The sequence below is a fragment of the Mesoplodon bidens genome, assembly GCF_964165515.1.
Source record: "Mesoplodon bidens genome assembly, chromosome: 8".
In the NCBI taxonomy this organism is placed as follows: Eukaryota; Metazoa; Chordata; class Mammalia; order Artiodactyla; family Ziphiidae; genus Mesoplodon; species Mesoplodon bidens.
Window position 1 is genome coordinate 77,289,351 of NC_138165.1, and position 25,025 is coordinate 77,314,375.

The following is a 25,025-nucleotide window of genomic DNA, read 5'->3' on the forward strand; positions in this document are numbered from 1 at the left end:
AGGATGGTGCCTCTGACCGAGCTGGGAGCGGCATTGAAGGTGAGAGACCATCAGACCGTGAATGTGTTTTGAAGGTACAGCCAAAAGAACTTTGCTGACAGAAAAATAATAAAGGATAAAGCCAAGGTTTTAGGTCCAAGCAACTGGAAGTTTGGAGTTGCCATCAGCTGGGTGGACCACATTTGGGGAGGAAGATAAGGTCACCTGGGGATATGTTCAGTGGAAGTGTGAGCAGGCAGTACAACTGGACAGTTTGGAGACCCGGAAAAGGTCTAAGGATGCAGGTAGAAAGTGGAGGTCGTCGGCACGCGGGGACACTTAGTGTCCCGACAGCGGATGAGGAAGGAGTGTGGATCGGGGAAGAGGAGGCTCAAAGAAGGCACCTGCAGCACCTGAGCATTCATGGAGGGAAAAGAAGGAATCCGCAAAACACACCAGAAACGAGCAGGAGTGAAGCAGGAGAAAAAGAGAGTGGGTGTCATTCGTGTTTAAACATCTAATTTTGAAGACTTCAGAAGGCTGCTAAACTGTCTCTTTCATTTTCTTACTCATTTAGAAAGAAAACCATATTATAGCTCTTGACAGGAAGAAGGAAAGAGGAGGAGAGGGAGGGACAGAAAGAGATTGTAATAAGAGACAGTGGAAGAAAGAGAGGGTCAAAGGAGGGACAAAAGCAGGACGTAAACAGCGCACACAGTAGCCCTTCAGGTACAAATGCTTTAAATAGTGTAAAACAACTTCTAAAAACATTAGACTTAATCCTACTATAAAACTCACCTGAAGTATTTTAAGTCATTTATAGCATCTTACTATATCTGCTTCTCTTTCTCTCTTGGAAGGAAGAAAGAAAGGAAGGATATGTTCTAGATGCTTCTACCTAGTTATTTTCTTTAATCATAACAACAGTTCTGAGATCTATGAATTATCAGCCCCATTTTATGGTTGAAGAAACTGAGGATCTGAAAAATAACAAGCTGCAAAACTGGTAAGAAATAGAACCTAGGATAGCTCACTACCTTCTCACAATCAACTTGAGAGAGAGTAAATCTAGAAAGAATTTTCTCCTTACCTTTTCCTTAAGGTGGGCGAGGAGGGTTCCTAGGACTGCACAGTCCAAAGTTGCTACAGAGACTACCAGGACTCCCTTAGTCTGTGCTGTTTTGCGTTAAAACGGGATTATGGTTGTTAATGGATAGTGAATAAATTATAGTTCTCTCTTTAATTAATCATTGCTCTACACTATTCATTACAGTGCTAATGGAATATTTTTGTAGTCATTTCTCCATATGTGAAGGTAACACTTTAGATCTCTTAAAATGTCTCCTAAGAAGCTACTTCTAGATTTTTTCTGGGACAGTTTTACAAGCAGAGCATGGTGTTTTTTAAAATAGGTTTTTCCTTTAGAACCAAACTCCATCAGAAATGTCATCCTCAGACAAGATGATGAAAAAGTGTGTGAAGAGAAGTCAAAAGGCCATTTCATACAAAATATGTTGGCCAATAAATTGATGTTCAGTTCATACAGCCTTTCTAGGACACACGAGGACATAAAGAGAGGTGGTGTGATACTGGGGGTGGAAATGTAAGCTTTGGAGACACGCAGGCTTGGCTTTAGGTCTTAACTCTACCGCCTGCCTGAAATATTGAGCTGGCAGAGTTCTCAATCACCTGGCCCTCGCTGCACTTTTCATTCTTCATTTCTGTCTCCAACTCAATGTGCCAGTCCTAGACATGCTCATCCAGAGGAAACAGTGTCACACCTATTTCCGCAGGGTTCGTGTCACCTCCACCAGCCCACCCCCATTCTCTGCATGGATAAAGGCAAAGAAAAACGTCACACTTTCCCACTGAGCAAATACAGCAACCACAATATGCCACAAGAACTGGGACAGTCCTGTCATGATGGAATACTCTGAATGTTATGTGAGCACAGGAGGATTTGTAACCACACTGGCAGGGCAGCTCAGAAAGGCTTCCTGGAAGAAGTGGTGCTTGGACTGATTCTTAAAGTTAGCAAGGAAAAGAACTCAGGGTGGGAAGGAGGAAGACGTACAAGTTACCAGAAGTAGCAGCAGGATAAATGTGCCTTTTCACTATCTTCTTCTTATCTATTATCTTCAACATCCTTCTGGATACCTTCTCTGGCAAAGGCTGTGAGTTGCCTACTAAATATCCACTCTACCCTTCTCTCTGGAATTAATGGAACAGCTGGGAACATTTACCAGTCTCCCTTGCATTACGTGGCGGACTTGAAGAAGTCCCATAAAAGAAAGGGAGTATGCTATTCTTTACTCCTTCTTCCACCCTGGTGTCTGAAAGGTGGATGTGATGGCGAGGCTCTAGCAATCATCCTGGACTAAGAGGAAGATGGAACACAGGAATCTAGGGAAAAATGGAGCTGGGAGCTGGAAGGAGTTCGAGTCCCTGACAACTTTGTGAAGCCAGAATACCTCAGCAATTTCTTTTATGTAAGAAATAGGTAAACTCTTCTCTTACGATTACTTTGTATTTTTTAAAATTATATGCAGCCAATCCTAAGTAACACACCTTTCAAGACCATTCTAGCTCACAAATAATGATAATTTCTTTCTCTGCATTATAGCACATTTGTATCACTCACTAAACAAATAAACATCTGTCTGGAGACAACCGTTGAATGACAATATCACTTTTCCTGGATTTATATCATACATTTCCAAGAAGTTATAAGCTCCTTGAGGGGAGAGAGTTAAATCATACAGTTTTCCTTGTCACCTCAGTTCTTAGCAAATTATGTTGTATAGAGTACATGTTTAATAAGTGTTTACTAATTATGCCATAATTGCTCTTTAGAAAAAATGTGGGGACTTTTAAATCTTTGTTTAAAACTTTGCAGAAAGCGAAATAACAGAGTAAAGGAAAGTATCTCTTCTAAGGAAAAAAAAAAAAAGAAAAGACAAAAACTCAACCCATAAAGTGATGGCTCTGAGATGACATGACTTAACATATAGTCAAGAAATCTCTTACTTTGTTTTCTTGGAAATAAAAGTTGTTAGCACAGAGACCACCTTCTAGGCCAAAGCCAATCCATCCGTGGGCAGAGCCACCTGGTTTTGAGTTTGTCACCTCCAGTGAATTATGACCCCCCAGAACACAACCTCAGGCAGGTGGAAAGCGTTTGTGTTAAAAGGCAGACTATCTCACACATGCTTCACTTCTATGTCTTTAATCCCAAATGCAGAATTCATGTGAATTTGCATAAGCAACTTGTTTCACCCCCTACTGAATCTCTTTTTTCTTTAAAAACCTTTAGCACTGTGCTGTGGGGCTGTCCGCCTTTCTGCAAACACCCAGTTTCCACAAACTGTCCTTAAAACTTATCTACACAGTCCACGGGCTGTCAACTATCATGCGAAAAAAGGCAAGTGAAACTGGGGAAGAAAGGAAAGAAAAATTACATCTGTATGCCAACCAAATGAAAAAAAAAAAAAGACAGGAAAAACAATTTACCGTATCAAAAGAAAAAAACACTTTTTAATTGACGTTCTCTTTGTCAGTTCTGAAGCTGAGCACTTGCTCCTTCCTTATTGACTTTAGTCTTTAGAGCAATTTTTTCCATTGTGAGCACTTTCTAAAAAATCATTTTCACACATTTCTCAGATACATCAATCCTTCCGGCATTCCTCTATGCTCACATTATGGTACCCGGCTCTAAATATAAAAGACTTTTATTATGTCCATTAACCATGGACATATGTGCTCCAAAAGTTTCTTGACACGCAGTCATTTGTGGGTTTTTAATTATAAACAGAAAATATTCACTAGAAAAATAAAGAAGCAAGCCCATAAATATATCTTTATAAATTGAGTTTTGTTTGTATACAACAAAACATCTGGGCAAATGACTCCCCCAGTTGCCAGCTCCAGGATGTGAGCATGCATACGTTTATAAACACACAGAGGTGCACATACATTCACATGTGCAATTAAATTCTTGCATTGGACAGGACTCAAACATCTGTAATTGCAGGTACAAGCTGTCTTGTAAATAAAGGAGTGGATTTTCCTTACACTCACCAGGTCTCATTCCACACAAAAAATCAAGTGGGAAAGAGGGCAATGCCCAGCAAAATACTTGACAAAGTCGTATTTTTTGAATGCATTTTATTTTAACAACCAAAAAATTCTAACAGCCTAACAATGCACATAAGTTAAAAATTAATTATCACTTAGTGATAACAAAGATAGTTGATTTACATGGAAAAAAGAACATTTACAATATGTTAATCCTTATTCACATTGTTGATATCGCAATAAAACACAATTTGTTTTTTCATTTCACAAAAAAAAAAAGGCGGGAAATTGTGCTTTGTCAAGAGGCACTACAAGAGAAAGTTTCTTCTTCCAAATAGATATTATATGACAGATATTGAATAAATAGACATATATGCATTGTAATTCGCAAAGATCTGGCAAGACCACAGGCTAAAATGCCCACAGATTCACTTAGAACCACTGCAAACTTGGCAGTGAAATTAAAAAATAAAAGGCAAGACTTAGCATTGAAAAATACCTAATAAATTTTTGGTTGAAGTGTAAAAGATACCAAATGCGGATGCCATCGATAGATGAACCACCTTGTAAGAGCTTGGCAAAATCAGTTTCCATTACGTGTACAGAGTGACCTTCAGCAACAGTGTAAGAAGACAATTTGGAAAAGAGTAACTCGGGTATCAGGAAGCAGCAACCATGGACTTTCTGATTAAAGCTGCAGCATACTACAGAAATAGGAAGGATGGGCCCAGGGCTTGACTGCAAACAACCATCCTTTTGCAAAGGTATATGACGCTCATGTCAAGATAATTTTTTAAACACCGTTATTTGAAAAAGTACAGGAAAATGTCCCTTTAAAAACTCCAGAGGTTACTGAGCAGCTAGAATTAGCTTGTATTGCAACATGTCTTCTCCCTGTATATTGTAAGTTCTGAGTTAATATCTACACATAGAGGTTTGTTTTTTTTTAACTCCGACCTTTTATACCTTTCAAATATATAAATAGTATTAACAGTTATATTACAATGTTTGTGTAGTAAACAGAAAATAACTTTCAAAGTGATATTGCATGAGGTCTTTGAAAAGGTTGCGTGACAGCACAACTCTAAAAAAAATCCAACCGTGTGGGACTGTTTGACCGCCACCTTGAAGCATGAGATTAGTTTCACTTGGCCAGTCCTGAAGGTGAGGTCTCCTCTTGCAATGACTAGAAGTAGAAGTGGGAAGTAATGGTTTCTGATGGGAAGCTAGAGGCGGGGGAGGACTATAGTAGATTGCAGCTTTAATGCTCATTCCACTAAATAGCCAGTCGGCATTAGTTCTGCTTTATGTAAGGTAACTGCTATGTAGGTAACTGGGAAAATGTTTCCATTTAGAGGAGTAGGTGATTCCACTGAAATTGCTTTGCTTACTCTATTGCCTGGAGCTGCACAATGATTCAAAAACAGGTTCTTGTTAGGGCTGCCCCCATAGTAGGGAAGGGATGAGGCGCGTGAGAGCAAGGACTAAAAACATCTGGTTAGGTGGATGGAATACGTACAAAGAGGAAGCCCAAAGTGAAACAGAAATGAGAAACGTCTTCTGGGAGATGAAGGGATGGAGATTTATTTGAGAGGGAGCCCCTTTAACTGGGCAGCAACTTCTTTTCTAACTTAATATTACATTGAACTATTTTCTATTTAAAAAAAAAAAGAAAAAGAAAACAGCAACAATAAACAAGTTTTAAATGAGCAGGCTTATTAATTTTAAGATCTGAAGCCACAAGCAGGTACATAAATTTCACAATAAAATGTGGCTCATACTGTGAATTCCATTTGTCTGACATCAGTATGTCATTTTATTGAGACTGCACTAACGGACAAGTTTTCTCTGTACTGAATTTCAGCTTTACTCATTTGGAATTCCACAGAAATGCATCTGTTCACTACAGTAACGACAAGTTGAATAACGGAATGAGAGTCATTTTAAGTGTGCATTGTGTCTTTAAGATTAATTTGACTGGTATCATTTTAAGGTGCCCTGATTTTTTTTTCACTTTACTTTCTTCTTCTTTCTTTCTTCCTTACTTTTTTTTTTTTTGGCAGTGTTGATTTGTTTTGTTAAATACATACCTCAAAAATTACCCATCAAGCTGCCAGATAGGAAGCCATAGAATTAAAAAAAAAAATCAGGGACAAACACAGAAAATAAATAGGAATTCAAAAATAGTCACCCCACCCTGAGAGCAGGCCGCAGTTTATCAAAAAGCCAAAGCGACTCACTGTGAAGTGGTTTTTTTAATACATAAACAAGTCTCTTAAGAACTCATTTCACAGTCTATTCTTTCGGATTGTAAAGTTCTCTGTCCCATGCAATTTAATATATATATGTAAATATATAGATATATACATATACATATACACACACACTTGTAGCTTCCTTCATTTATTTCATAGGTCTTTTCATCCTGGAACTTGCCTGGTGTCTCTTCCATAAGTGCAAGGATAATGAAGGCAGAGTCTCCTGTGATTATAATGACTATGATCCAGTCCATTGTAAAGCGTAACACTTTAGTGTCTTTGCCAAGGCGATGTCTGATTCAGAAATACTGAACTTATTCAGTCTACAGGTGTATCCTGTGCAACAGAGAAATGTCAAAAAAAGGTAAGGAAAACAAAACAGACCAAAAAAAAAAAAGACAAAAATAAAATAAAGCAAAAAAAAAATGTTTTTAAAGAAACTAAAACAGAAAATCCTTGGACCGATGTATTGCTTTGCCTGGTGGCAGTTCACATTATCTCTGGTCAATTTCAGCAGGCACCGCCTTGCTTTTCTCCGCATTCTCCTCCTCAGCCTCCACTTTGTACATCTCCTCCGAGCCTTCCTCGCTGTCATTCTCCTCCGACTCTGTCAGCAGCTCCTCGTCCTTATACTCGGCCACGTCCACCACCGAGCCCAGGTGTTCCTTGAGCTTCCCATGATGCTTCACGTGGTACCGCTGGTTCTGGAAGAACTTGATGATGGTGTGTTTGGGGAGATCCAGCTGAGCAGAAAGAGTGTGGATGGCTTCCTGGTCAGGGTACAGGCCCACGTCATGGATGAAGCTTTGGAGGATCCCGAGGGCTTCCAAAGAGATCTTTGTGCGAGACCGAGGTTTTTTGGTGCAACTGTCTTCAGTCGGAGGAGGCGGGGGAGGCGCTTCTTCTCTGGGAGGGGAGCTCTCCTTGGCTGGCTGAGACTGCTGTCTATGCAGGACCTGATAATTAAAATTTAAACAAGATTAACATGTGATTCACAATCTCACCTTTCAAAAGCCATCGTTCCAATGAAATACGTGTTGTCTAGCTAGCACTGTAGTGATGCTGTAGTCATGGTAAGTTCAGGTCTTCTGAAAACTTAAAAGAATTTCTGGAGATTCAGAATCTCATCTACAAAGCAAGAGGTTAATAATAGTAATGTTTCCATTCTGAGGCACAAAGAAGTTAAGTCATTTGTTGCCAAAGGTCATTCGAATTCAAAGGATCTGGCTCCAGGGCCTTGCTGTTAACCAGAGTGGTGTGCCACCTCTCTGAAGCCCAATAACAAAGAAACCGGACCCAGAGGAAAAGTGCAGGCTCTACAAATGAGATCACACGGGCTCATGTCCAGACTCTTCCCCTTAGCTGGGTGTCCTTGTGCAAGACACTAAACATCTTTAAGCCTCAATTTCATCATCTAGGAAAGAAAGATAAGACACTGACTTCCTAGGGATGTTGGAAGGATTAAATGACATAACGCATGTAAAGAACAGTGCTTGCCTTAAACCAGAGGTTGACAAACTTTTTCAGCAAAAGGCCAAATAGGAAATATTTTAGCCTTAGCAGGGCCATACTGTCTCTGTTGTGATGCCTCATCTCTATAGTGTGAGCATAAACAAATGAGCATGGCTATGTTCCAATAAACTTTATTTATAAAAACAGGTAGCAGGGACTTCCCTGGTGGTCCAGTGGTAAAGAATCTGCCTTCCAGTGCAGGGGACTCGGGTTCAATCCCTGGTCTGAGAACTAAGATCCCACATGCCGCAAGGCAACTAAGCCCACACGCCACAACTAGAGAGAGAAAAATCCACACGCCACAACTAGAGAGAAGCCCACGTGCCGCAATGAAAGATCCCGCATACCACAACTAAGACCCAATGCGCCAAATAAACAAATAACTTAATTAATTAAAAAAAAAAAACAGGTGGCAGACTGGATTTGGTCCATGGGCCAGAGTTTGTTCACCTCTGGCTTAGGGCAAACAGCCGATAAATGATAGTCATTATTGTATCAGCCTCATAATTACTCTTAGAGTATAACAGTGGAATAAGTCAGTATTTGAGTCAGAAAATCAATTCTCCATAAAATTAGGGACAACTTTTGTTTATTTTCTTTTAGCCCTGATCTCAATCCTTAAACAAGAATGTTTTTTAAAAATATAAAAACTTCCAAATTAATTAAAAGACATAATTTTTTATTAAATTATGCCCTTTAAATGACTAGATTATACTCATATAAATGGACCTCCTCAACATTACTGATGTCGAGGAGACAGCAGTGAGTGGTGGCTTGAAGCAAGATTTTGGTTCCCTGCCCAGGAATTGAACCTGGGTAGCCTGGGTGAAAACCAGGAATCCTAGCCACCAGTCCAGCAGAGGCTAGAGAACTAACTATTCATCCTTTGTTCTGCAATCCACTTCCTTTTTTTGTTTTTGTTATCCTTCATGTCAAGGTTTTCTAGTTGTAATTAATTTAAATTTCTCTTTCATATCTACCTATTCCCCACTCATTAGAAAACAAAACAAAACCAAAAAAAAAAAAAAAACCCTCTAGTATTTAAATACTAGATACAAGTTGGAGCCACTCCTGCCTGGGGTGCCACATCAGCAGATTGAACTTTCATGTTGCTATAAATGCTCTGCTTGACCAGAAACACAGTATCCTGTCAGCAAATCCCCAAATGCAACGCCAGCTCTGGGCTCCATACTCACTTCTTTGTTCTCTGATCTTTCTAAATAAGGTCAGATATGCAACCCCAGACAATCATGCCCTGTTTTCTGTGTCGCCACTTCTAATGCTCTATAAAACTGGCCCCAAATCCCTCCGGAAGAGTGTTCCACTGCTTGTGAAGAACTGTACCCCCTATAACCCATGGATTTTTCCCCTTGAATAAAGGACATCAAACTGATCACTACATTGGTTTAGTTTTGTCATTTGACACTCGTTAGGCAAGCTTATTCTTGATCCTCATAACTGCTTCTTCAGCATCATCTCTACATGAAATAGTTTCCCATTTTAATATTTATTTATGAACTTTTTCAATCTGACTAAAGAAAGAGAAAGCAATACAAAGGAGATTGTCCAAACAACTCGCCCCTGTCCCCCTCAGAGGCCTTTGTGAGAAGGGCTTCCTGGAGAGGGCGCATGGGATCCTGAAGAGGAACTCAGCTGCTGCTCACACCTTGCAACATCAATGGCAGTGCTGTAACAGTAAAAGGCTACCAGGAAGGTCCCCATTAGAAAGTACTATGTCAACTCCAAAGGCAAAGACTGAATTTCCTCCACTCAGATCAGTGTCTAATGTCCTGGAAGTTCCCAAGACCTTTAAGAATAGTGAGTTCACTTTTTAAAAAACACATGTTTCTCTTTTACCACTCTCTCCTATTTTAGGTGGTGTTTTCCATGTTAGAGTAACAAATTAAACATTTTCCAAAGTTCAGGGGGAACTCAGTCCAGTCAATGAAGAAGAAAACATGTCTAGTTACACGAGAGAAACATTGGTACCACCGCTACCAGCACCATCACACACTATCCAGATGACAAATTTTTTTTAAACTACAAAACATCAACATCAAAGCAAGCATTTAAGAAAACAATCTCTGCCATTTATCCTAGTCTCAGGGACTACCTGATGAAAAACTTATTTCTTACCGATGTGAAAATGTCAGTGTTTTCTGTAGAATTTAATAGATATTAGGGCAGATGACATTGTTACTTAGGTAACAGAAGAGGATGAAACTTTTAAAATAATTCCTAACAAGTAACAATCAAAATAACAATAAAAGGATAATCAAATGCAAATAAGAATACCCATTATAATAAGCTGATGGCTGGTGGCAGAAAGAAATCTAAAACAGAAGACCATAAACAGTGGCACTGAAGGTCCATATAGTGTCGACCAATTAAAATGAATGTTCTTGGCATTTTTTTTACCCCTTTCAACTAAGAGTAAACGCATGTGGTCTGCTGTGGTAAGCAGGCATCAGCAAAAAATGAGAGCTCCATTACTTCAACATCCTAATTATAGCTGGCAGGGAGAGGAGATCTGCACTGTGGACCCACACTGCTCATGGCAGCTTTGATGGCGGGAAGATATTTGCTCTGAGATTGTAAGGTTGTAACCTGGGAAGCTTGAGCGCTGTAATAAATGAAACTCTACATCAACAGGTGAAGATTTTTTGGGGGGGGGTCGGTAAGAAGGAGAGAGAGAGACTGAAATTACATAGGAATATGTACTCACAGAACATGTATACTCAAGCACAAGGACCCCCTTTTAGAGCAATTGCGATAATTGGAAAACAAAAGAGAATTAAAATGCCCCATTTTTAAAATTATGCTTGCCTTCTGTAGTAAAAGTCAGCATAACGGTTCCACTTAATTAAATAATTAGATTGGTTCTTTAGGGGTTTTCCATTGTGCATTGGTTAGATTTAAAGAGATTTTCCAAAACTATACTTTGAAGTTACTATAATCTTTCTGCACGATAGGGTTTGTTCTTCTCCTGAGGTCCCACCAATTGGCCTATTTCACCCCCACTTCTAACTTTGAACCTAGCAGTAGTAACACACGGATACAGAGAAGCCACACATGAAACGGAGAAACAATAATCATAGTAGCTACCACTGACTGAATGCTTACTCTGTGCCAGACAGTTTTAAGAACTTTACATGGATTAACTCATTTAGTCCTCACAGTTCCCTGTGAAGGTGCTACTTGGATGCAGAACAACCTAGAAACATGGAGCATCTCAGGAACACCCTCAAAATTGGACATTTTAAACACAGAGAGCTGTCAGTCTAAGATAGTAGGTTTCCACGGAACAATGACAATGTCGCTGCCATCATAGGAGAGGAAGATGTTTCTCAGAGACCTAGCAGCAATGGAAATGATCTACAAAGTGAGATATCCTGTGTCAGGTCAGACAATGTTCTATATTGCGTTGGGAGGCATGACAATATTTGCATGAAGAAGGTTAAATAATATTTCTGGTATCTTCAAGCAGATAGGAAGGAGCACAATATTCATAATATCTGAGATGAAAAGAGTCCCCAAGTTACTCTGTCCCAACTATCTTCACTCCCCTGAAATGATCTGATTACTCCAGGCAGAGAGTTATTTATTGTCTTCTATAATTTTTAGCAAAAAGCACTGCATACATTTCCTCACTAGCCACCTGCAGTAGCTTATTATTATGACAAACAATCAGGAACTTCTTCTTACTGCCGTGTAGTGCTTCTTCCAGTGGTGTGAATACTCTGAACAAAAACAGAGTAGAGCCTACTGCTTACGGTGTGGTATTTCCCCAGGCAGGGAAATCAGTCCAAATGCTCCCCACAAAGCCTCCATCTAAACAGCAGGATCAAGTCACCTTTTCTGCACTTTCCCACATCTTGACTAACTAATGCCAACTCTTTTAGTCTCGTCTTCACAGGACAGGTTTCTGAACACCCACTTAACTGAATTTTAGTTTTTCTGTCCGAACTTCTCAGAAATGTTTGAAACTCCTTGTTTGTTCACTAGAATGACCCAAGTTTGGTCCCTGTCCCCCAGCCAGTGCCCTGAGTAACTCCGACCTGAGGCCATGTCATTGATTCCCGCTGGATGGACTACACGCCATCCTGTTCCTCAGCTCATCTGACAGTTTGGGCATATATTTCTGGCTGATTGACTTTTTGAAACCACAAAATTTACAATCACTGCAACCAAGACAGAGGATGCGCCGCCAACCGAACAGAGATAAGCTCTTTCCTAACAGGTTCTTCCCAAGCCCAGATTATTGTTTTCTGGTATTTTTTTAAAAAAAGGTAAGTATAATGGAGCAGCAACCCAGATATTTATGTACGTCTGCCCAAGTCTGCACACTTTCCAGACTCATCCTTTTTCCCCTTTTTCAAAATGGGCCTAGCAGTTGACCTTTCTATTCCTAAAGTCTCTCATCTCTCTTCACATGACTTTCCCAAATAACAGAATAGATCATTCTGTAAAGAGAGCTATCCATCCCTTTCCTCTTGACCTTTGCAGACTGAAGCCTGACAATTCATCCTATCTCATTTTGGTTTGGATTTTTCTCCATCACAACGGAACTTAAATTAATCTGGTCAGCAATTCATTTCTGATATTGATAATTTCTACAAAGAGAGTTTTAAAAGGTTTATTTAAAAGCCTCTTTCTTTTTTTGTCGCTTCGATTGTTGGTTTCTTAGGGTTCGCAGCAGTGAAATATCAAGGATAATACTATTAATATTAATCATAGGTGCTGGCATTCATGTAAAGTTTATTATGAGCCTCACACTGGCCTAAATGCTATAAATATATTTTATTTTCACAGTAATCCTGGAGTAAGCATTTTTACTCCATTTATGATGAGAAAACTGGGGTTCAGAGAGTATAGGTAATTTGTGTGAGGCCTCATAGCTTCTAATTAGCAGGGTTGGATATCTAAAACATATCTGATTTTAAATCCCATGCCCTTAAACATTATGTTCTCCTGACTTCTGTGAGCAAGATCACATAAGAAAATTGAACAAAGGCTCTAGAGTAGAGGAGACAGACCATAAATATCAGGTAGTAATAAATACTAGAAGCAAAAATAGAGCCAAGCATAAGGAGGAGAATTGGGGGCAGAGGAAGGTATTTTAGATTCGGTGGTTCAAGGAAGGCTCCCTAAGGAGGTAGGATTTGAGCAGAAGCCTGAAGGAAGGGAGGACCAAACTATGAAAAAGAGCATCCCAGACCAAGGGAAACAGCAAGCGAAAAGGCAGGGAGGCAGGAGTACACTTGGTATATTTGAAGAACTGCAAGGAAGGCAGCATGTTAGAGCCGTGCCACCCAGTACAACAGATACTAGCCACATATGGCTATTGACATCTAAACTCAGTAAAACTAAAAAAAGAAAAAACTGGGTTCCCTCAGTCACACGAGCCACATTTCCAGTGCTAGATTACCACCCTGTGCAATACCATACTAGACAGCACATTGCCACCAGCACTGCCATCACAGGAATAGCTCGGACAGCCCTCCGCTAGAGAGAAATGACAACTGAGGGGCTGCCAGGGCCAGAGCCAGAGCAGCAGGGCCTTGGCATTCTACTGTCAGTAAGGTCTACCCTTACTGTGACCTGCAGTCATGTCCTCTGATCTAGCCCAAAACACAGTAGGACTTGAAACCACCACTAACACTAGAGAGAAGAGAAATATTCATGTATCCACGTACTAAGTAAGAAATACTCAGCTCATAATATCAATATATTACTGGACTTTCAACATAGTATCACAAATGGCAACACTATCATAAAAACAACCAGAAGCATGCATCGGCACTTCTATCCTCAAGAGAACGGGGACTTCCCCGGTGGCGCAGTGGTTAAGAATCTGCCTGCCAATGCAGGGGACATAGGTTCAAGCCCTAGTCCGGGAAGATCCCACATGCCATGGAGCAACTAAGCCCGTGCACCACAACTAGTGAGTCTGCGCTCTAGAGCCTGTGAGCCAAAACTACTGAGCCCGCGTGCCACGACTACTGAAGCTCTCTTGCCTAGAGCCCGTGCCCCGCAACAAGAGAAGCCACCGCAATGAGAAGCCCGCGCACTGCAACGAAAAGTAGCTCCCGCTCGCTGCAAGTAGAGAAAGCCTGCTCGCAGCAACGAAGACCCAGTGCAGCCAAAATAAATAAATAAATTGGAAAAAAAAAAGAGAGAATGGTAAACTTACATTTAACTGATGGCTGCCTTCTTCATCAGAAGTGCTTATCATGTCTAAAAGAAATTATGTTTAAAACCATCGACCTTGGGTTGAGTAAAAAAATAAAATTCCATTTATCAAATATTTATGGAGTGTCTATAGTAACTGGACCTATTAATTTACAAAGCTTTCTAGTAAGGAGTCCTGTCTCCAACAGTTGGGTGTTGATGAACAAGTTATGGGTAAGACATAATCAAATAGAAATGTAAAAGTTTAATAAGTCTTGCCTTCCTATTTATTCACTAAAATCTCATCAGGCTGAAATATGACATACATGTGTATAAATGAACATGAAGATGGCGATGAAGAAAGAAAGGTTGTAAATATATTCAAAAGAGATATCAGCTTCTAAATAAAACCCAACACCTCCTTGCCCAGTGACAAAACACAATCGTAATAAGGATATATGTTGTTTTTCTGCCTTCGAAACTGAAAATTTTAAAAACACAAGGACAAAATGGTACTGTGACAAAAGCTGACTAAGAAAGATAAAGCAGCTCTTCTTAAACTGCTCAGTGTTCAAATAGATTTTGAAGGCCTCAATGAAAACCAGCTGGAAGCCATGTGTAAAAAATAATGGCTTTTGCCTGCAGGGAAGGAAGTGAGATCCTAAATGATTAAGTTTAGGAAAGTATATAATTCACTGTATCATTATGGGGTGAACTGGATTACTTATAATATGCCAAGACTTTGTGGTCTTTTTTATATAGAGAAAATGAGAAATTATTAAGGAGGTGACTGTATAGGGTGGCTGATCCAGTGCGGTAATAGGTAATAGGCTAAAATTGGCTCCCAGGTGGCCACATCCCCCTCTCTCTGACAAGCCTCACCCATAGGAGTGAGCCTCATCAGAGCTTCAGGTCCTACATGCGCATCAATAGGAGATGACTTCTAACCGCATTTGAGTTAATATCAGAATTATTTTTACTTGTTTAATTTTACCTCATCTAAAATAACAGAATGTAATATAGTTGATCCGAAGAAGGAAAGCATTCTTCCACTAAAAATCTTGAGAAAATGTATTTACCAGGCAATAAGAACAATTGGTTAGCACAACTGGAAAGCCCTCATGCACAACTCAATTAGAATTTGTTAAATGAATAAGTGCTATTTTTAAAATATACTATATATAAAATACCGTATAACTGAGATATTTGTCTTAAGTTTCAGCAACCTAGCTCTACCCCCTAATTTTCCCTTTTTTTCAAAATCAGCATTTATTAAGACTATTAATTTTAGCTCAAAACCTCAGTGGGGAGAATTTAGCATTAGTAATTAATAATTAATAGAACTATTATACATCTATCTCATTATTGGACTATGAGCTACATATGGGCACACATAAGTGCTCAGTACATCTTTGTTCTGCTGCACTGGATTAATTCCATATTCTCTCTTTCTTTAATTGAAGACCAGTTACTATTTTTGTTCTGTACAACTTATTGTTTATTTTTTCTATTATTCATTTTTAGCAAAACTATGTTTTAAAAGTAAAGAAACTGTCACTCATTATAGGAACTTACATCTAGCAGGTATCTGAGAGCAAATATATATATATATTTTAACCATTTTTTTTGTGTTAAAATGGTTTAACACAATCACATAATCCTTAAGATTGCTTTTACTTAACCTTGTTAGCAGGAGTTGTGAGGTCACAAAGTTCTGGTTTTGAATCCAATCTTTATCCCCAAAAGCACATCTGCTTACTAGCCTTGCAGCTGTGAGCAAGTTTCTTTCTCAGAGCCACAGCGTTTGTTAATCTGTAAAATCTTCCTTGTAGTTTTATGAGGATTAAGTAAGATAATGCATGCTAAGTACTTAGTAGAGTTCTTGTCATAAGTAAGGTTTCCGGAAGTAGTTTCTGTCATTAAAAAATGAGAGGAGGATTTAAGAATCAGCAGTATAATGCCTCACGTAGTTTTCTGTAACTACACTTATTATGAAAATTAGCAACAAATTCAGAGATTTGTCTGTCCTTTTCAGTCCAAAAATCTACAGATCTACAAAGGAGAAAGTCCACCAATAAGCTGTCTTATTTCTTTCATTCATATACTGCACACATCTTAGTTCTTCCACGTGGCACCTAGCACGTGGAAGTTGCCGCTAAAGCATCTGTCACATGGAATTACACCTCATCATCATAATCCCTTTCAGGGTGACACCTTCTATATGCACAATCTGGGATCCTCTTAAGATGACCTCATTTATTGGTTCTAGAAATGTGATCCACAGTCCCCTGGGGGAATCCCGATATTCCCACAGAGAGGTCCATGAATCAAAACTATTTTCATAGCAAAACTGAGACATTAGTTGCCTCTTTGACAGTGCTAAAACTTGTACTGATGGTACAAAAGCAATGGTGGGGAAACTGCTGGCCTGTTAGCATAAGTCAAGTCAGTGGCACCAAACTTCACCAGTAGTTGTGTTCTTCACTGCCACATACACATAATAAAAATGCAACTTTCATTTAAGAATATCCTTGATGAAGCAGTAATGTGGCATTAATTATATTAAATCTCAACTCTTGGGTATACTTCATTTTAATAGTCTGAGTGAGGAACTGGGAAATACACAGAATGCACTTCTGTGGCATACTGAAGTGAAGATGGTTCTCATGAGAAAGAGCATTTGTGAGATGGTATGAGCTGAGAGCTGAACTAGCACCTTTGTCTTGGAATAAATATCATTTTTACTTGAAAGAACAACCAACAGGCAAACTATGATTATTCAGACTTGGGTATGTGGCAGATATTTTCTTAAAAATAAAGTAAGCCTGTCAATTCAAAAAAAAAAAAAAAAAAACCTGGTAGTATTTGTTGCCAATGATTAAATTTTACCTTTCAAGCAAAAATCAGAATTTTGGAAAACTTGTAGCTTCCACTAAAAGCTTAGCAGTTCCCTAATACTTAAAGACTTCCCTGATGATACTGGCGGTGATTTAAGAAATTTAAAAAAATATGTCATACAATGAAATGTGTCAACATTTAGAAGATCTGAATAATTCAATGTATCAATATTTTCTAAATGAGCATTGCATATTATAAAATTACGAATAGGTAAAAGATCCATTCAAAGTGCAAGGCAGACCAATGAATTATAATGTAAAAAAGTATGAAAGTTCACTGATATGATTTTAGATTCTACTTTGCAGCTAACCTTTAAGAAACTACCACTTGTAGAGTTTTGTATCAAAGAAGAATGATCATAATTTCCTGGGAAGGGTATTAAAATATCCCTTCCTTTTCTAATTGCATGTCTGTGTGACACTTGATTTTCTTCATTTACTTCAACCAAAACTACACTTTGTATCAGAATGAATGAGAAGCAATTATGAGAATCCAGTTGTCTTCCATTAAGTCAGACATTAAAAGTATTTGCAAATATATATGTAAAACAATGGTACTCTTATTTTTTGTTTGTTTTGGAGATAGTTATCTTCATAAGAATATATCATTTACATGTAAATATTATTTATAATTATTTCAGACAAACATTTAAAAGATTTCTCAGAACTAATTTCTAATATGGTAAATATTGATAGATATGCACATTTTTGGAGTTCTTAATAGTAAGAGTGAAAGGGGACCCTGACACCAAAAACTTTGAAAACTCTGTACCACATGAATTGCTTTGAATATATAGCCTTGTCTTTCCCCTAATGAAAACCAAGCACTTTCCTATAAAATACAAAATGGACCTTACAGTTAATACCATCCATACTTGATCTCAGTCACCTAGGAAAGTCTGAAAGAACAAGTGTAGGAGAAAGTACACATGCATTACGATTTGCCCCTGACTTTATCTCTCAGAGACATTTTCACAGGCAAAACATATCCACCTACGTACACAACTCAGCACTATTTCTAACTTCAAATGATGTTACTTGAGTTGGCTCTTATGGTTCTAATTTCACATCCTAACAGTATAAGACTTATTAAAAACCGTGGTTTAGTTTTGTTGCTTTTTTTGGATTATACAGTATCCTAAGGTCAAAACTCAGGAAATCTGTTATTAAAAAAAAAAAAAAAAGTATCCATGAAGCGATGACAAATTGCGGACTACAGGTGTTAGATTACATTTTGACTCCAGGCAGGTTTAATATAAGTTGGTCTCCTTTTACAATTGCTCTTAGCACATACGGCTATGGGAAGGGGGTTGGGGGTTGGGGGTCAGGGGAGAGAATACGAACCAAAAAAAAAAAAAAGAGTAGAGTTCAATAAAAGAAGACCATGTTGAGAGAAATCAATACAAACAAGCAAAATGGTAGGAAGTCTAACACGGAAATATGTGTTCAATTTCATCCAGCCTTAGTCTGAGTTTCCTTTAATATTGTAACCAAGATGGTATTGGAACATCATGTATGTTTTTAATGCAGTTTAATAATTGTTTCTCAAAATAAACACTTTGGCCAAAGATAAAAGCATAAAAACACTGTGACACAATAATCTGTTAAAATAAACTTGGGGGTTTAGAGGAAGCTTCTTAAAACAGCCTTTGGCTTATATCATATCCTCTTTGGTAACAAATTGAGAACAACTATACCAATGACTTTGGCATGGTTTGGGTTAAAAAATGTGTCATAGTCATCAATCTGACTTTGGGGAGTGGCCAGAATCTGTGAACCCTGAAAAGGTAGCTAGCTGGGTGAGATGCTTTTCCAACATAAGGAGACGAGCTGATAGCAAATTAAGCAGGGTCAAGATGAGTAGCCATACTTCAATCAAATAGACTCCATGACACATAAAAAACAATTCTCTCTCCTATTAGAATGTAAGAGAAATAAAACATAGACATGTATTGAACCTAATGGCAATTAGAACTTTCCCTTCATCAGTGTTCTATGATAAATAGGTTTATTTGCCCATTTAGGAACTAACGTGACCAAAATCATTCCACAAACGTAACAGAATTCATGGGAGAATTCAGGAAGAGCAGACTCTTCAGGAAAGTCCAGGCCACAACCATGTGTCCTTCTTCCTGGGAGAAACCATCTCCCAGACCACCTACCCCAATCCCATTTGCCCGACACCCATGAGCATCCATTTCCTCCTGTTTCCATACACCTCCACCACCTTTCACAATGTTGTCTCAAAACACAAAACTTTGCCTCAAAGCGAATAGAGAAGGCCTATCTTTTGAAGATCAGATTCAAGGTACAGATAATATTAAAGTGTCTTTAAAGACCTTATATTTGAGTTAAAATGAGTAAAGAGTAACATGACCAGAGCTGACAGTTACCTCTGGGATTCTGATTTATAAATGACTGCATGACTTGTTTCATTGGTATAGTTGAGAAAAGAGTGGCTTTTGCACCAGCATGGATGAAAGAAGAGCTCCTACATCAAGTTAAAGTTAAGTTAAAGATAATGAAGAGTGTAAAACGTTAGGATGATATACGTACCTGGAATTCATAATGGTATTAAAAGAACCAACGTGGAAATTCATGACCCTTCATCAATGGCAAAAGGGCAAGAGAGAAAGATGTGCAAAGCTTCAGCATAAGAATGATCCATCAGAATTCCTAAACAGTTAATCCAGTTGGCTAAATAATTCTCAAGTGAAGTAAAATGTAAACCAAATGAAAACAACTTCATCAGATGCCAGTGATACATGACCCAGTAAGCTCTGAAATTTGACTTTTTAAAACAGACTCAAGGTAAGCTTAAAAGAATAGAATACATTATTGAGCTTTGCTTTATTGTACTTCTCAGATATTGCGTTGTTTACAGATTGAATGTTTGTGGCAACCCCACATTGTCAGATGATGGGTAGCATTTTTTAGCAGTAAAGTATTTTTAAATTAAGGTATATACATTGTTTTTTTTTCTTTTTAAGACAAAATGCTCCTGCACAGCTAATAGACTACAGTAGAGTGTAACCATCATTTTCATATACACTGGCTTGCTTTATTGTGATATTCGCTTTACTGTGGTGGTCTGAAACTGAACTGGCAGTATCTCTGAGTTATGCTTGTACAGAAACTGTTTCAGATAAATAAATTTCATCCAACAAGTTTAACTAGAGCAGAGTTTCAATTCCTTTTAAGTGAAAACATGTTAAGTTAAAGGAGGTAGAGAATATATATATTCTACAAGAACAGACATCATGTAGGCAGCCAAGAACTGCATCAACGAAGACTTAAAATAATGATTCCTAAGGTAAAGCACTAGAGTCAAAATTCAAACCACTTAGAAATCTCTTACTATTTAGAAAGCCAATGACAAGAATAACTTGAAAACACCTATTTGGTAAAGAATGACTTAGAAACAAAGATGATATGGGGGAAAGAATGTGTACACTTTAAGTCATAGGATCTCAATAAATTATATAAGCTTAATTGAACTAAAACGTCATTCTTCCTGATTTACATACGGATTATATGATGTGAGTTGGAGGTTGTATGTTAAATTTAATCATTCAAATCCTACAATTAGTATGTATCCAAAGTGGTTCGCCATCGTTTGGACTTCTTGTTTCTTAAAAACAATAACAAACTAACCTCACAATGGCGAAAGGTCCTGTTGTATTTATTCTTCGGATGAGAAAATGCATATACAAAATTGAACTCTGATCCACAAATCACAAACCCCTGAGTCTAACATATAACAAACATGCCCTTACTGCTGTTTAGGTGGAAAATTGAGAAAAATACAAAAATTATTCTGTTTAAAAGTTTTGAACAAAAATTCATTTTGGTGTGAATAAACATCTTCCAATTAAAATATAAAAATAACACTAAAAATGACAGAGGAAACTATTCAATGTTTCAAGTGTATGGTTAAAAGTGAAGACAAACAAGTTAAGAAAAATTATAATACATTATGGAGAAGTTCCTCTCCCAAATGTTAATTTTGAGTGGGAAATAAAGGAATTTTTACTTTTTCTATCTTTGGATACCATTTAAAAATATATATATACCCAATTTTGTCAAAATTTGCCAGAACAAAAAAGAGAGATTTTGCCTGACACAACTCAGCCAAGACAGTATAAGAAGAAAAATCCCCATAATTGTAATGGCACTAGTGACACTGCAGTTATGTTGCGTTCCAGCTTCTTAAAGAAGAGTGTTTAAATTATTTAAGGAGAAAGGGTGTTTGGATTAGATTTTTCACTAGGGGGGTGGGGGGAAGAAAGAAGGTAATCCATGTGTTTGAGGTCCCACATGGGGCTGTTTAGAATCCCTTGATAGGCCACATTTTCTGTATAATTTTTACAGTTGGGGCACTCAGAAGTCAGAACAATCTGACAGTTATGGTTAGTGAAAATATTAGATGTTCACCAACAAAATACTACCTCAGCATATTTTTTGCTTTCTGGATGTAACCACTTAATAACAGGACTTGAGAAAACTGCACTGTGTGAATCAAACACATAAAAGTAGAAATATTCCTTTTATAGAAAGCAAGTCTTAAGCAGTGCATTATAATCAACCACTCTGGTAACAGACAAAGTCTCTAGAATTACCACACCACGGACATATTATGGCTTATTATTCCCTAACATCCAAACTGGGTAAACAAAGTCAAATGATCAAAGAAGCGTTTTCCCCTCAGACTGTGAGGTAAGGGCCACTGATCTCTAGGGAGTGTCAACAGAGATTCCTTGTGACTTAGCAGTGAAAAGGTGTCAAATGAGAGCTTATCAAACAGAGCCTTTAGTTTTCAATTTCATTTAATTTCATCAGAGACTGGCTTCCTTGGTTTTCTTTTCTTTCAAGGAAAAAAGAATATGGAAAAATTAAATCATGTGAGGTGAAACTTCCCAAAGGTTAATTCTAGAGTATTCTTTTAAATTTGAAACCACGTTTAATTCATGACGAGGCTACTGGTTTTACATTGTCCACTTCGATCACCTTACTAACGGTAATCAGGTATGGAGAAACTTTTGCTTCTAAACTTTGTGGTAAATACACCGGGTGCGAGAGGAAAAGCAAACAGGGCCAGGCACTCTTACTCAGACTGTGGTTTACTCAAGAAAATAAGTCTTTTGCTCCCAGGGTACCAAGGATGGTCACTGGGAAGAGAAATCCCAGTTCCTAATTCCCCAGGGCAAAGTAACTGGATTGGCAATTCCTTTTCCCACAAGAAAGATTCTAGTCTCCAAGCTCCAGATGAACCATTATATTCCCATGAGGCCGGTCATGCAGTATCCTTATCTACTCAGATTCACAAAGCAAGTCCAATTTTGTCTCTGTGCCACGTTGCCTTGGCTCTTCTAAGCATAGTTGCTTATCCTGTGTAGGTCGTCCTCAGAAACTAGAACTGTAAAGTCATTACACCTCCAAATGTGAATCTGCTTAGGGGTGGATTTAATTTAATAGCTGAAAACTCAGTACAAAACAAACATACTTACAACTGACATTATCAGGGAATTAATCATTACTGCTCTCGACTGGTGTTCCAAGACCCCACATTGCCCCAGCTAGGATCTGAGAGTTCTCACTGACTCCTTCCCCCTCCTCTGAGCCTCCACATCTAGCCAATCCCACGTGCTGCTGGTTAATTTTCCCCTTTCCATTCTTCTCTCACTGCTGTTATTTAGACTTTAAAATCTCTTGCCTGAATTAGTAACCATTACTTCACAAAAGGCCTCCCGGCGACAGCCAACACAGCATCTTGCAAAAGGCCTTCAGTGGTCTCAAGATGGGTCAAGGCCTCTGGCACATCCAAGAAAGCTCCATAACCTGAGCACAGCAGGTGACCCTGCTCTGTCCTTGCTCCTGAACCCTGCCTTTCAGGCTGTGCTCCAACGGTTCTAAAAGCTATAGTTCCCACCCTCGTGCTGTTTTGCCCCTCTAATCTCAGTGCCTTTGCCTCCTCTGTCCCCTCTACCTGGAAAGCGCCTCCAGTGAGGAATTCTGTAAGGAACCTTGGGCAGCACTATTTCCTGGAAGCCTTCGGGGTCCTCCGGCCCACTCGGTTTTGGGCATATGTGCCCATCTTTTGTGCTTTTCTTTCTCTGTACTTACTTACATGCTGTACTACAGTCATCTGTCCACACACCTGTCTGTCCACGAATCTGTGAGCTCCTTAGGGATAGATTCTGTGTTACATTCTCCTCCACACACTCAGCACTTAGCACAGGGTCAGGCACTGTGTTTTGAGAGAATAGTGGAAACTTAAAATTTATCCTAAAACTTCCAGAATACTTCTGTATTGGTAATAGCCATATTATATAGACCAAAAGTCTTCTTAAAAATTAGAACACAGGGCTTCCCTGGTGGCGCAGTGGTTGAGAGTCCGCCTGCCGGTGCAGGGGACACGGGTTCGTGCCCCGGTCCAGGGATATCCCACGTGCTGCGGAGCGGCTGGGCCCGCGAGCCATGGCTGCTGAGCCTGCGCTTCCTGAGCCTGTGCTCCGTGGCGGGAGGGGCTGCGGTGGTGAGGGGCCCACGTACCGCAAAAAAAAAAAAAAAAAATTAGAACAGGTCTAATAGCTGTAAGGGGGGAAAAATGGCCAGTTCACACTGACACTCATTTAAAAATACACTTAGTACTGAAAAGGGCTAAATCACACTAGTTCGTAATGACTTACTAGACTCACAGACACACACACTTGGCACAAGCCACCAGTACCATACAGCGGCTCAAGCAGTTCTTTAATTCCGCCCCTGCCCACCCCCCAATTATCTGCCTGAAAATTACTGACATTCAGGGACATGCGTTCTGGGTGTCACTGTTGTCAGGGATAAAAACTGACATATTCATCAGCTTGCTTCACTCTCCCCCTCCCCAATCTCCAGAAATATTTCTACTATCAAGAGAATTCAAAAGGCCTGCAGCAGACAGTTTCTATGACAAAAAAAAAAGCTGCTGGCGGCAAAACAAGAAGTAACAATGAGAGAAAATTATAAAAACTAGATGTATTTGCTTAAAAATGGCTCATAGGTAGCACAATAAAGCCTGAGACAGTAATGGCCCTCAATGGAATGAAATGCGAAGGAATGCTGCCTATCTACACAATGCTATGGAAAGCACTGTAGGTCTTTTCCAAAACAAATATTAAATGCCTATCCTTAGAGGAGAAAGAATGACGTTAACTCACGTGGGAAGAACCAAAAAGAAAGGAAAGTAACAAAATTATTTTCAAAGTATGTATTTTTGCCACCACTTTGAGTTAACCACTGTGGTTCCAACACCACACAGTCCAAAGCGAGTAAGGCCAATGGTTTAAAGTTAGGGCCAGAAATGGCCTTTGTTGCTTCCTGGCCACCTCTGTAGTTTATTTAGATTTTATTAAAATTTGTTTTTAGAAACATTCAACTAAAACTAAATAAACCATGGGGGAAAAAATCCATGAAGAAAGAATCTATAAACTAAATATAAGCCATCTCATTTATACTTACAGAGACCAGAAAAGCATTTTGGCATTAAAGAACATTTTTGTTTTCAGGTGCAGTGCTTTTAAAGTATTATATAATTACCCTTATTGAGAGCATACTTTTTAGCTTTGTCAGATTCTCCGTTGGAATTATAATTCCAGACTGAGCAAAGAATTCTATCAAAACTCTATTATCGGGCTTGCCTGGTGGCGCAGCGGTTGAGTCCACCTGCCGATGCAGGGGACACGGGTTCGTGCCCCGGTCCAGAAAGATCCCACATGCCGCGGAGCGGCTGGGCCCGTGAGCCATGGCCGCTGAGCCTGCGCGTCCGGAGCCTGTACTCCGCGGTGGGAGAGGCCACAACGGTGAGAGGCCCGCGTACCGCAAAAAAAAAAAAAACAGAAAAAAAACAACCTCTATTATCATATTAAAACACTTGATCATGTGTTCCCTCAAGATTCCCAACTTTCTATTTTTGAGAACAGATTTAATGAGATATTTTCAAAGTAGAGCTGGTAAAGGGAATATTTGTGAAAAGCACTGCCAAAAAGACAATTCATTTGGTAGACACAGAAAAGGCAAATTTTACCACATATACTGGAGCAATGGATATTAAATAATCATCTCTGAATAAACTCTACAAATAAATACAGTCCTT

The 25,025-nt window shown here is 38.9% G+C and overlaps 1 protein-coding gene across 2 annotated transcripts in view; it reads right to left on the bottom strand.

Moving 5' to 3' along the window:
• Nucleotides 1–4,207: 4,207 nt before the first annotated feature.
• SATB2 (SATB homeobox 2) overlaps nucleotides 4,208–25,025 on the bottom strand; it is a 195,058-nt gene continuing 174,240 nt past the window's right edge. For both annotated transcript variants that reach the window (XM_081243265.1, XM_081243264.1), the window contains exon 11: nucleotides 4,208–7,267. In XM_081243265.1, coding sequence (XP_081099391.1) covers nucleotides 6,806–7,267 — 462 coding nt within the window. In that variant the 3' untranslated portion in view covers nucleotides 4,208–6,805. The remainder of the gene's footprint in view (nucleotides 7,268–25,025) is intronic.